Source organism: Rhipicephalus microplus, chromosome 1 (assembly GCF_043290135.1).
Source record: "Rhipicephalus microplus isolate Deutch F79 chromosome 1, USDA_Rmic, whole genome shotgun sequence".
NCBI classification, from domain to species: domain Eukaryota; kingdom Metazoa; phylum Arthropoda; class Arachnida; order Ixodida; family Ixodidae; genus Rhipicephalus; species Rhipicephalus microplus.
Genome location: NC_134700.1, coordinates 103,245,914 through 103,259,647, shown reverse-complemented (window position 1 = coordinate 103,259,647; position 13,734 = coordinate 103,245,914). Strand labels below are relative to the sequence as shown.

The 13,734-nt window shown below is 42.1% G+C and overlaps 1 protein-coding gene across 1 annotated transcript in view; it reads right to left on the bottom strand.

Moving 5' to 3' along the window:
* LOC142765573 (uncharacterized) overlaps positions 1-13,532 on the bottom strand; it is a 114,334-nt gene extending 100,802 nt beyond the window's left edge. Inside the window, exons 1-3 of the mRNA XM_075866766.1 lie at positions 13,343-13,532; positions 10,025-10,060; positions 6,306-6,335 (exon numbers count right to left, since the gene is read on the bottom strand). Coding sequence (XP_075722881.1) covers positions 6,306-6,335; positions 10,025-10,060; positions 13,343-13,382 — 106 coding nt within the window. The 5' untranslated portion in view covers positions 13,383-13,532. The remainder of the gene's footprint in view (positions 1-6,305; positions 6,336-10,024; positions 10,061-13,342) is intronic.
* Between the last annotated feature and the right edge of the window lie 202 nt (positions 13,533-13,734).

Sequence of the window (13,734 nt, the reverse complement as noted above, 5' to 3'; positions counted from 1 at the left end):
ATCTTTGGAGCAGCGATCATTCTTTTTTTAATGGCAGTGAAAGGTAGTAATTGATTGATATGTGGGGTTTAACGTCCCAAAACCACTATATGATTATGAGAGACGCCGTAGTGGAGGGCTCCGGAAATTTTGACCACCTGGGGTTCTTTAACGTGCACCCAAATCTGAGCACACGGGCCTACAACATTTCCGCCTCCATCGGAAATGCAGCCACCGCAGGCGGGATACGAACCCGTGACCTGCGGGTCAGCAACCGAGTGCCTTAGCCACTAGACCACCGCGGCGGGGCGTGAAAGGTAGTAAAGTGACATTCTTGAAACAAGAGTGTATTTTCGTTATAATGTGTTGCAGCTTTACTTAAAGCACCTCCTTTAAGTTTATTGTCATCAAGTGCGATTCTATGTGAATACAAAAGAAATCAATATATGGGCTATGGTGGCGGTGTACTTGTTATGTTGCTGGGCAGCTGACGCGAAAGAGGCTGGTGCGATCTCGGCCATGGTAATTGTTTTTCTATGCAACCAGTATGTCATAGGGTTGTGTACTTGCATTTAGGTCAACATAAACAAACTCCTGGTGGTTGGAAATTATCCGCAGACCTCCTGTATGGCGTGGCTTCATTATATCTTGGTTTGGACTCTTAAGATCTGAGAAAATGAGACCCAACGTGCTAGAAACATTCTAGCGACTTAGCCTAATTTCAAAACATGCAGCACTGGAATATTGCCCATTTTAGCAGGGAGAAAAGCGTCGTATCTAATCAGGCAATTCCTATAGAAATAATGCATCGAACGTTGAGGGGGCTGAACTACATTGTGCTTTCGGCTCTTAGAGAGTGTAAGTGCTCTTTTCAGAATATTTTATATACAACTGTGGATTCAATGGTTCTCATAGCAGCGCATGCGCTTGATTGTGAAAAACGATGAAATTATGCCATTAGGACGCCCCATCTATCTTTCAATGATTCAATTAGTCTTCAGGACGCCTCCATATCCACTGACAGCCTGAACTTCGTTCGCACTGGCATTATGGGTTGCATCATAGAGCATGTGGGGCACATATCTTGATCTATATACGGAGAACGGAAGTAAACTTTACGGCAATTGTTTCACTAGTGCTGTAAAGCCACTATTGTTTCTAGTTCATCCGCTAATAAATATTGCAGCCACAGTCGTAATCACAGCTTACATATGCCTGCCGTCATGGAGTCAATAGTGGAATTGACATACTTCGAGAGTAGTACGTCGCCTTCACCTACGCTTTCATACGCATACGGTGTGGCTAAAGGACGTTCACCTTTGGAGGAGAATCTCGTGGTTGCACCATGTAATGCATGCGGACAAATATTTGGGAACTTCATGCTGAGCGAGTCTATGAGGGAAATCCCTTCCCACGCAGTGGGATGAACACAAACATTATCTAGGTGGAATAAGTTTTATGCAATTTTAGTTGTTCTTGTACGCAGCTCATTGTCTGAAATATTTAACATTTTTGAACAGTAGTCACGCTTACGAATTCTGACTGCCCGACTTGAAATGTTCGTTATTTCAGACTTTTTCAATTTTGGCCCACCTCAGTCGAAGAAATCGCTGTGCAGCGCGTACGCTGATGTTATCAAGTGTTCACAAATCAGTAGTGGAGACGATGTCATGCACCGGTAGTAGACAGCTCTTTTTCCTTCACGACGAAATCGATGGTCTATGCTTATGCCCGAAGATGCTTGGCATTATGCTTCAAATCACATGCACTGCGCGGCATCGTTCGAGTGAGCAGCTTTCTTGTCCGACATTTGTTTTAAAGACGATAATAAAGGCGATAGTCTTTCTTGGGGACCTTCGACGCAAAAATTTGGGTCTGTCTGTCTGTCTGTCTGTCTGTCTGTGTGGCTGTACATCTGTCTGTTTGTCCACTCTTAACAGCATCTGGTATTTGAAACGGCCGACCCCATCCGCAGTGCCCACCTATGTTGCTCAAGGTTCAGCGTTCACACTTGTGCAATTGTCGATTGAAAAGCAATTATTGCGCGTGCCTGGGCCACCATAACAACACGTATATATTCTGCATGTGCGCCTTTTACTAGAAAAGGCATATATAAGTAATTTTAAGGACCGTTGCACTTATCACGCTGCGCTGACCATCAAACGCTTGCACGGAAAGGCGAGTGGCATACTGTTGCACTACTTGATTTGTTGCTTTCAGCCGTACAAGTGCACGCCACGACACTTGCTGGTGTCCGCAGTATTGCAATGTGCATGCAGTGTTTTAGGCTGCCATCCTGCCAAGGCTAGTTTGTTTTCGAAGATTTTTTTAGAAGCACGTCCTCTGTTAGTTTAGGAGAAGAGTGGAGTACAAGGTTTTGCCTGGAATAGCTAGAGTGAATTCATGATTTGGTGGAGGTATAAATATTAATTTCTTGAACGAGAGACTGTACGGTGCTGCTTTCGCCAGATTCGGGAACATGGTGATTTGTGGTGCTTCGTGATTGCTGATAGAGAGAATAAAATGCATCCTGAAGTAATTTGCATAACAAAAATTTGGCGACGTATTAGTGAGGTACAAAAAATTCACATTGAGAACTGCATAGAGCTTGTTAAGTTTAATCTGTTGATTTTTAAAGCCAACATGACTTCAGATTTAAAAACATTACATCGCGATGCTCTGGCACTTATTCGTAACTGCTTTGTAAAAAAAGCGACAGTATGCAGCAGAACGGTGCCCATGTTGCACTGTTACCTGTTACCTGTTACCTGCTACCCCATAGGTATAGTTTATAGTGCTAACAGTCATACCTGAAATGCAACTTAGTTCTTAATGTGGGTCCTGTTATTTCACACATGTATGCCTCAGATGTGTAGACATTATAATAGTACTTTGATGTAAAAAATTGACTGGGACAAGAAATATCAGCAGCGATGCCATGTCATGCAAGCAAGCATATAAGCATACAGGTGTCAAGGCAAGACATTCCACTTCGCACATTGCATTCATATATTGACATACATGCTTCGAGCAGCATGGTATATTATGTAATTTCGTAATGCATACCCCTCTGTATATCCAGTAAAAACACCATGGCGGCATTGCGACAGCAGTTGCAGTGCCAGCTTTGCTGCTAAGCTCCACTACGCTGGTTCAGTGCTCCACCAAGACATGGCTGCGCGTCGATAGCTTCTGAATACATTGGCACCCGTCTACTTAGATTTTCTGTGCGTTAAAGGCCACCAGGTGGTTTCATTTATTATACATTGCCCAATTACTGCGTGTCTCAAAATCAGAGCCTAATTTTGACACGTAAGTACGCAGGAATTCTACCCAGAGCTGTATAAAAGCATAGATGGACAGTTTAAGTGTACACGAAGCATATATGAAAAATTTTATATATACCATTTAAATATGGTAAGAGTTAAAATGATCGTCTGTGTATTTTTGAAATAAATTAAAAGTAATGCCGGACTCAATCAACGTGCCCAAGGCGCTTGTATAGTATCTGCGCAAACACCTTATAACCCTTGCCTCCGCACTTGTTCACGTGCGGCATGGGCACGGCAGTAACCTAGCTATAGCTTCCACTTCCTAAAAAAATTTTGAATCTAATAAATTCAACGTTTTTGCTTTCACGTTGAGAAACCACGATCTCATTATGTGGCATGGAGTATTGTGGTACTCCAAATTCATTCTCATCAAATATACTGATTGTACATGAAGCTAGGTATTATTTCACTGTCGTTATTGCATATTATTCTCATCCAAACATGGCAGATGTGGTCAGATTCAAAGCAGCCCAATCTTGTTTTACGGTTGAACGGTACAGTGTCATATTTACTGTGCGGCCACGGACAGTCGTCTTGAGGAACAGAAACCACAGTACCAAATCATAGTTGATATCAAAATACGGCAGGAAATTCAGTTTTACACTCCAAAAAAACGAAGTTTATTTTTCTGCCCCACAGGCTGGCCTGATAAGACTTGGCATTGCTTTGCAAGAGCCATTTGCCGAACATGACAAAGCTGTAGGTGGGTAAAAAAATATGAGCGCCACCATTTTGCCGCAAGGTGGAAGTAATAAATGAGATGGCAAAAAAATTGCAATGTCACACTAAGGAAGGTTATCAAAAAACTCCCTTAGGGTTTGTTCTGCAGTAACTTTACTAGGAGCTGGCGTGAATAGATAAGGCAGATTCAGTGAGCGAAGCCTACGGCATTTCTTGCTGCAGATGTCGCTTCATTACGAAGTAAGCTGTAAGAGCAGAGCACGTACGAATGTGTTGGCTATCCGCTGATCCCCTCCAGACATACACGGTGGGCACGACCACGGACGAGCACTTCTTGTGAGCCAAAATGAGCACTTTCTCCTGAATGCAAACCGATGTTTCTGGGATACGGGTAATCCAGTGTGCTTAAGCGCGAAATACTTTCAACTGACCATTCTCACAATGTGTGGGTATAAGATGTGGGGACATGTCATCCTTCTTACTTATTTTGTTTTTATTTGAAATACCGTGTGAACTGCGTGAAGAAAACTGTGTATTGGCATGTTATTTGAACTGGTTTCAGTGTGCTATTATGTGTTTTCTTTTTCCTTTTCTGTATTGTTAATTTTGGGTACCGTTCTGTATTATTATTTTATTTTTTCGCTGCAGAACTTTGTGATATGGAGTAGCCGAGGCAATAGGCTCCTCAACCTCTCCACAGCAAAACAGTTAAAACAGAACAGAACAGAAATACTGCAGCCCTGTAAAATGGCTATTGGAGGAGTGGGAGTATACAGCGCATAAAAATTGCAATTGCCCTAGCTCAGCATATAGCGTCCATTCTAGACAAGGACCGAATGACAATCGATCAAAATCACCAATAAACATGCTACAACTGAAGAAGCAATAAAATATAAACATTCCAAATGTTATGTAATCTAAGGATTATTTTACGTTTTATAGAAAAGTCTATGAAAGCAGTGTACTTTCGGTAATTTATCGAGGCTACGTGATCGCCATATATTCGTCTTCCTTCTCCTCTTCTCTCTTGCCTGCCCTCTTACAGTCCTCTTATCTTCCTTGTCGCTGTTCGGTCTTGCACTGTCAAGTGTGCGGAAAACAATATTTCATAGCGAATAATTATTTCGTGTTAAGCATCACGTACCCACAGGTCTCAAGTGTGGGCATTAACCTGTGCTCGAACAGCAGCTGTAATATGGGAGACTACAAACGGCCAAGAACATCAAAGTAATTTGATACAACAGGGCCTTGATTTAGGAGCCTTGATTCAGTTTTTCGAGCGCACAACACGAATAAAGTAGGAGAGGAAGGGAAAAAACATCACGACGTAAGGAGTTCCAAGTAACATCTGAATAATACTACACATTATTTATTTCCCTAGTTTCTGATTCGAATACACGCTTTTATGCGCTGCCCTTAGCGTCAGCTAAAACGACTGACGACTGGTGGGGCATTTGTGATTCTGTACTACTGAATCACACAAAGAGCAGGGGAGCTTGAAGCTTTTTATGCAGTGTTCTATACATGGAGCTTCGCCCCTCGCGGTCACATGCGAGGAGAAATCGGCGTAGTCGGTGCCACATAAGAGCGCTTCATACGTGTTAACGTGAGATCATATTTATAAACAACAGAACGCAAGCAACAATAATTCCTCTGCTTCTATAGCTGCAGCGTAGTGCGATTATTGTTGTGGATTTTTTCTTTATCACATACGCTGTGTGCTCCATCTTCGACCATGGAACATACACTATTGAGAGAAAATTAAGGGCATGTAAATAACGACATATAGACATATTTCGCACAAATAATAGGGAGCTCTAGTTATCAGAACTACGAACAGGTACACTTTGGGTGCATGCCGTGTATGCAGTCCTTATGCAGCACTAACTTCAGTTAAACATGTTCAGTGGCAACCAAAGCGACGACTTGGCCGATTTTAGTCAATTTTCTATCACATTGCAGTGGTGACCAAATCAAACATTTGAAGATGTCTGTATTGATCCATTCAAAGCAACTTTCTCTTGCTTTATTGAAACAATCGGTGATGTAATAGAAGATTTCTTCACCACTCTGTTCATAAAACAGGTTTCATTTGATGTCTCATATTTCTCTGTGCACATTAGGACAAGTGAAAAAGAAGTTACTCATAATCAAGCTTCATTTAGAAGCCCGGTTGATGATCGGTAACTATTTCTTCTAAGGTATAAAATGCTTAAACGCTTATACTCTGCCGAATATCACTGTTCAGGCCATTTTGCAGACTCATTGCTAATAATGCGGCACAAAATTTACCGATGACATTCTTCAACTCACCGCAGAGTTTCTGCAGGCTGGACACATCCACTACGTAGGGAAGAAGAAAACAATGCACCTCCAAGTTAGACGTTTCAAGGCTTGTTTACTATGTGCCTCCTTGAGTAAATATGCGTGTGCGTACGCTCTATGCAATGGAAGGCACAAAGTAACGTATACAGTGGTCAACTCTCATGTCTTCAACGACAGATTGCTGTGATCAAACATCACGAGCAACATCTGCAGTCTGAAACAGGCCTCATCTAATCACGTGCAGCGCCAGTAATGCGTCTGCTTTACAAGGTCGTCACCATGGCCACAGTAATTGATTTGGCTGTCAGAAGCGCTGTAAACTATACAGCGCCAAGAAAAAACACATGTAACTTACTAAGGAATCATGATACCATATGATACCGAGAACACTACGTTACGGTTTTATAAATATTCTTTGTCAAGAACTGGTGAGAGCTCTTTCGACTACTAAAGCAATGGTTGTATCTGCGGTGATGAGCAAGGTCAAAAAATGCAAAAGTGGCGCGTCATTGGTGCCTCGCGTGCACAAAATTACCATATTTACGACTGCAGATGTCGCTTATGTAGTTCCGAGCATGACGCTCCATTGTGCTGGACACGGGAATTCAACCCTCTACAAGGCGCTCTCAAAGTGGCATTCAAACATGGTGCTGGTTACTATCGTCAGAACAAAAACCGAAGCGTGTCATGCATCAAGCATACCTTCCCTTAAATAGTGTAACCACCGAGAAACGGTGAAGGGGGTCCAAGAAGAGCCGAGGCGTACATGTATATATTGTCGCGGTGCAGCGCGAACCAAAGGCAGATGAACGTTGACACAGCGACTCTCAGCAGCCGAACAGCAAGATCGCCTTCTTTATCTTCAATCAGCCAGAGCTCCACTACCTGGTGTCTGCCAAATCCCCTTATTGTCGTTTTGGTCCACCAGTACACACGCGTCATTTTGGTTCCGACGCCGGGAATCGAACCCGGGCCTTCTGGGTGAAAGCCAGATATCCTAGCCACTAGACAATATGCAGGGTGTTTCAAGAAATGTGTCCAATATTGTTTAAAAATCAGCACAAGCCACTATTAGCTCACTGTCTTCAGCGTTGCTTATTCTCTTGTGGCAGGCATCTTAGGGTAGTTGAAGACATCACTGGGAGCTGTAATTAGAGAAGTTAAGTAATTAACTTTTGAAGTAGAGGAGTTGGCAGTTAAGTCAAATAAGAGAATTGAAGTCCTTGGGCGAAGAGCTTAGTGTTTCTTTGAGATTTCTGAAAGGTGGACTCAAGGTATAACGGCAAAATAATGAAATTTATCTGAATTCTGCCGTGAAACCAAAACCGAAACTCAAAAGAGCGCAATCGCTATGTTCGTCTGAGATTTCCGAAATGAAAGAGCGTTGTTAAATTGGGTTTAGGAATGCTATTCAAAACATTTCATTGGTTGATCAAAATAGATAACTTTTGTTACCTTTCAACTCCCCATTTTTTATCTAAAAGAACTGACCACCAACTAAAATTAGAAATTTTTTCGCAGGACAAACAATAACCAATACTCTTTTTTTTCGTTCCCAATCTCCCAGAAGAATCGGCTTCCCTAGGAGATTGCAAACTGCCGCACTGAAGCAACTTTCAGGGACATATTGCTACTGTCAAATCTACATTTTTGTTATGATCTGTTATTAGGTACACCTTGTTTTTGAATCGTTCTTTTTATGTAAACGTATGTTACGCTGTGTATTTCCCTCTGCAATAATGCCCTCAGGCGCTGCAGGTATTTCTAATGAGTAAATAAATAAATAAGTCATCAACCGACTTTGCAGAGTGGGCGTTTGTGCTGCGTTTGCAAATAGAGCACGCATGACGCACACACGTTAACGAAAGCAGAAGAACTGCAGCCCTGTATTAACTGTTTTTAACAGTGACGTAATTGTAGTCGTGTGCTTGTTGCGTTCATAGGTCCTTTGGTTTCGATTTCGCAACAGAATTCAGGATAACTTTATGATTTCGCTGGTTATTACTAGAAGCCGCCGTCTTTCCGAAATATAAAAGTGGCAATTGGCTCTTCTTCAGTTCTACTATTTCACTTAACCTCTAACTTTTCTATTTTAGAAGGTAAATAAATTACCTTCCCTAATTTCTCTTCTAAATGATGCCTTCAACCCTCTTAGGATGTCGGCCGCTACAAAAAAAAAAAAAGCAACTGTGTAGGCAGCGAGCAAATGGTGACGTTTGCTCATTTTAAAGAATATTGGACATATTTCGTGCAGCACTTTGTATATCAATGTGTGTGTATGCTCGCTTATGAATATGCATGAACGGCTCCCAAATAACAAAAGGAATATTGTGATGTCTCTTGACGATGGGTTTCTGCCTGCAGTTGGCGTCAAGATTGCACCTGTCATTTCGAACTTCTGCCTAATGTAGGTTCATTTGTGTCTGCTTAGAAACATGGTTGTTTCGCACTGCTTCATTGCGGTGCAAAAGCATTTCAAAAGCGCGAAATAATTGTCTGACGGCGCGGAACCATTTGTTTGTTCTGTCTATTATTGATAAAATGGCCACTTAAGGAAAATATATAGGCTATTGTCAACTACAATAAAACATATCTCCGTTGTGTTCAAAATCAAGCATGATAAAGTAGTGCCATGTATAAGAAAAAAAACTGTTTCATGAATTCCGCCTTCATTTTCAGTTAACATTCACTGGACTTTGAAGCATACTCATAAGCAGTGTCAAAATTGAGCTGCGAATCTTTCAATGGTAGGAACAATAAATTTCATTCCAAATTCAAAATATTTAGAAGAAATTCCACGTGAAAAGAGCTGAGCAAAGAATGTTTTGCCTGGTTAATGTTACCTAAATAATTATCAGCTTCAATTTGACACTTTTGAACCCTTGTACACAAAGGGCTTTTGAACCCTTGTACACAAATCTGTACTGAAATAATAATTCTTAAGAGCAGGTTGTTTATTTGAGCGGTGCAATATGATTGCTGTGACACACACACACATGTTTAATGAGACCCCTTCTTTTTTATTTATAAAGTGGCTTAGAAGTTTTCGAGTGGCCCAAAATAATTGTTAGATTGGCGCATTACATATCTGCTAACCGTACGCGAGTATTGTCATGAGTATCCACAATACATTATTCAAACTTATCTTGGAATGCTTTTAGTTTTACAGCAGAACGAATCTTTGGTGAAGTGACATCCAGGCTGTTATCGTCTGTGAATTTCAGTAGATCTACTATATATATTTAAGGTATTTTGTGGGTCCAATTAAACATCGCAGAAAACCCCCAAATTCCTGCTTCTGAGGATTTCACAATGGTCATTTTATACAAAAAAATTCAGGCTTCTTTTCCACCCGAAATCCTTTGTAAGCGAACGAATAACTATTTCGAGGGCTTTTTTCTTATTTTATTTGAAGGTCACAGCTTTGGTTCCCGTCAGCGGCACTTTCCTCTCAATTGTTACAAAACACTCTAAACATTATGATCAACGCTCCCTGTTTTTTCCTTGGCTTCATTGTCTGCTCTTTTTCATTATTGTTTTGAGAATTCGTAATTTAAGTATCCCTTAGTAAGCTACTAATCGAAATAAGAAAACCTAAGACAAACACTACAAATGACAATTGCTTCTTCAACGAAGCGTTCATTGCCGCTGTTTTGACAAATGGATGGACATTACTATGTGGTGTGTAGACTACTGTATCCACTCACCAGTGGTAGAGTCATCTTTCCACTTGGTGTGCACTTCTGCAAAAGAAACAACACTATCATAAGAAGAGGGGCTACTTCCTTTTACTCCAAAAGTGTAGCAACGCAAGTGTAAGTATCCACAAGTGTATGGCCCCAAGCATAGAGTTTTCTAAAGTTAGCTAGAGGGGACGGCGCTGGGATTATTCAGTGACCATGAGAATTATGGCTAAGCCATGACTTTGCGTAGTCTTCGTTCTTGTGGGCGGCGTATGGCACTTGTGGTTTCCTTTATTGCTGTGTTTTGGTTTTGTTCCGAATGAAAGAACACACCGTTTTGAACTTTGTGAGGTGATTTGAAATGGTGATCCTAAAAGGCGAAGGTGATGAAGCGTACAATTGCCAAACATTTGCTGATTATTTGTTTAGTGACAAAGGATGTTCGATTGCCACGCGAAACCAGCAGGAATGTAAAGTACGAAGACTAGGCGAATCTATGTACTACTCACAATTTCTAAGCTCGCTGAAACGCCATGCGTTGGAGCTCCCTCAGACACTCGCGCTAGAATTCCCTCTAGTGTATATATAAGAAGCTCTACGGCCACAAGTGTCACGAAACATGAGGGCATTTCAACGCTACCTAAACTATACTATTGACCACGGCCGCCTGGATCGGTGCGCGCTGCGATAAGCCTCCACGCGCGCCGATCCAGGCAGGCATGTATTGATTATAAAAGCCTAATTTTCCCAGGCGTAGCCAAAGCAGAGGGTGGAAGGGGCTTGCTTTGTTCTCAGAAGGGTCTCTGTCTTCTTGCAGACCTCATGCCTTCATGTAGCATGCGATAGAGTATTGATCAGCTACAATCCTTCCAATGTTGCCGTGACGCCATCAAGCTGGGAAATGGTGTTCCAAACTCGCTGTATTGGCTTCAAGCGGCACTCATTACCGCTCCGAAGTTTAAAAGCCCAGATGCACCGAAGATACTGTACAGGAGAACTGCCCCTACCGTAACTCTATTGGTAGAGCACCAGACGGGTTGTTAGAAGGTCTCTGGTTCGGTCTCAGCCGGCAAAAAGTCTTCCTCCTGCCCCCTTTATTTCCTTCGCGCTTGTATCACAATTAACAGAATTTACATCCCCTATACCTTCCTTGGCTTCATGATCTCTTATTTATCGTCATTGCTGAATAATTGTCTTTTAGAACAAATTAAAATAACTTAGCGTGTCAATACATAGTCTCGTGTGCTATCAGCTATTAAACTATTCATAAAAGTTTTGCGCTATGTTTAATAATTAAAAGAGAGAGGCGCTTCAAAGCATTATATACCTTCTTTTCGCAGTTCGCTCTATATAGCAAGTTACCCGTCGGTGGGACTGCGCCCCACTGTAGTCTAGCCGCTGTAGTCTTGGACTGCTGATCGAGGGCGGGATTGATTCCCGACCGCGGTGGTCGCATTTCAGTGGAGGTGAAATTCTCGATGCCCGTGTACTTAGAGATTTAGTCGCACCTTAAACTGGCAGAAATTTCCAGAACCCTCCCCTACGGCATCTCTCACGAGCATGCATATAAATGTTTTGCAAAGCAAAACTAGAATATTTGTTATTACCAATTGGTCAGGGGCCTTGTTTTGGGATCCACTGCAACAATGTGGAAAGTCCAGACGTGTTTTCCAGCAACCAATCAGAGCGCCATGTGTTAGGATCAACATGCAGTGCTCTGCATCAACATATTTTTCGTGTGCTTTTTGGCCAGCAGGATGCGTGTGTGCACTCGTGCGTGGTTTGCATGCGTGGCTTGCGAGCCTCGTTAGCCGGAAAAGCATTGTTGCGGATCGATGAATTTTTCCTCATGATTGTATTCGTAGCGCACGGGATCTGGGATTACGGATAAGTTCACGATGCTTGTGTGCCATACGCTTGCGATTGTATTACCTGATGTAGCACGTTTTGAAGGCTAAGAATATGTGCAACATGTAAAGAGCATCCGCATTCCCTCTTTTAGTTTGATGAATACAACGCGTGCATGTACCTTTCTCTAAAAGGTAGATTAAATGTGCCTAAACCTTCTGCCGTGCAATACGATGCTCCGTGCTCGACAAACATTCCCTCATGCTCCAATTCTTCTTTCGCACACTGAGCAAAATCAGAATTAAAATAGGGCAGGCTCTAGAAGGATCAGTGATTGTCCATTCTAAAACAGATTACAATGGTAAACATTGCCACAGAAACTTCAACTTGAAACAAGCCCTCTGGAGTTTTTCAAGTCGAAATTGGTGCAATGTATACAGGCAAAAAAAAAGGAGCACTTACGCGGACAGCCATACTGACGGTTTGTTTTACATCTAAAAATTCACTAAGCGGTGGTGTTTAAGTACCATATTCAAAACTCTATTACGCGATCTCGTTCAAAGACTTCACAGTCATGTGTTGAAGGTGCAGCATGTCATTTATTAAAAACTGTGAAAAATACTCTTCGAGAAAAGCAATATACAGGCATTTGTATATGCCTTCGGCAAGGTACTTTTAGTTTCAAAGCGGACTTATTCTTAGTCATTCCCTTTAGCAGCAGAATATTATATTCAATTTAAAAACAACCTAATATTTGCATATCCGCTAAGTGAATGCTAATTATGGGGTGAAGCTAAGTAGGAGGGCTATATTGTTTACGTTGAAGTCGCGGACCAGTATAAAGGACAGACAGATGGGTGAACGAACAGACGGAATGTACTGACCCCACGGTGTTTTTTTTTTCACGTCAGTAACTGCGCTGGGAGATGTGTTTGTAATGCGGGCACTGACAGGCAAACATGCCATGCTAAATAGGAACGCCACCTATGCCCGTGCAAGCTGTGAGGTTGAAACTACCGTCCTTATTGCGTTTTCAGGCTCGCCTTCGTATCTTTATTGTAACAATAATGATCTCCTTCTTCCCACTTATGCGTCAGGCCATGGACTGTCTTCATTGTTATAATGCCTTAATGAGTTGGTTGTTGCGCTTGTTCGAGTCCGTTTTGTCCTCTGTCTGTATTTGTACCTAAAAACGTTTGTAACACAACAATTAGCTCGTGTGTAGAGATTAGTGAACCTTAGAGCAACTTTAGCGTTTTTTTTTAAACTGGCTATATCGTATTTCTCACGCGCAGCTTATTTATCAATAACTTCGCTAGCATACTTTATTAGAAGTTGCTGAAATGGCGCAGTTGAACATAAAACACCGGTGGAAACGAACTTTTTTTTCCTCGTGTTGGAGCCGTGCTTGTCGTGTCGCATCGCACGCCTCAAGGCACCTTTGGTGCGCTTGATTACCAGCACAATCAACGACGCACACTGTAGAAAGCTCACCATTCTCTTCGGCGCTGTCCTCTTCCGGACTGTCGCTCATCTTCTGGCCGTGCAGAACAGTGGTCTACGAGGAGTCACGTCTCACGACGACAGCAGAGTCCACGTCAAGGCATCGCGCACTGCAGCGTCGCCTCGGCCCCGCCACCACGTCGCTCGAGGCAGCCAGGTCGGTGCCCTTCGTTGTCTTCCTCTTGGCTGCAACTGGGATACAGTGATGATGATAGTATTGCTTCAACAATTACGTAATCTAACGCCACCATCGGGCTTAGAAGCTCGCTGACGCAATATTATTGAAAAAATAGGTAACGAGCATTTAAAATAAATATTAATGTGTAAAAATAATCAACATTTGGGATAATAAATGTCTAAAATAATAAAAAAATACCGGGGGT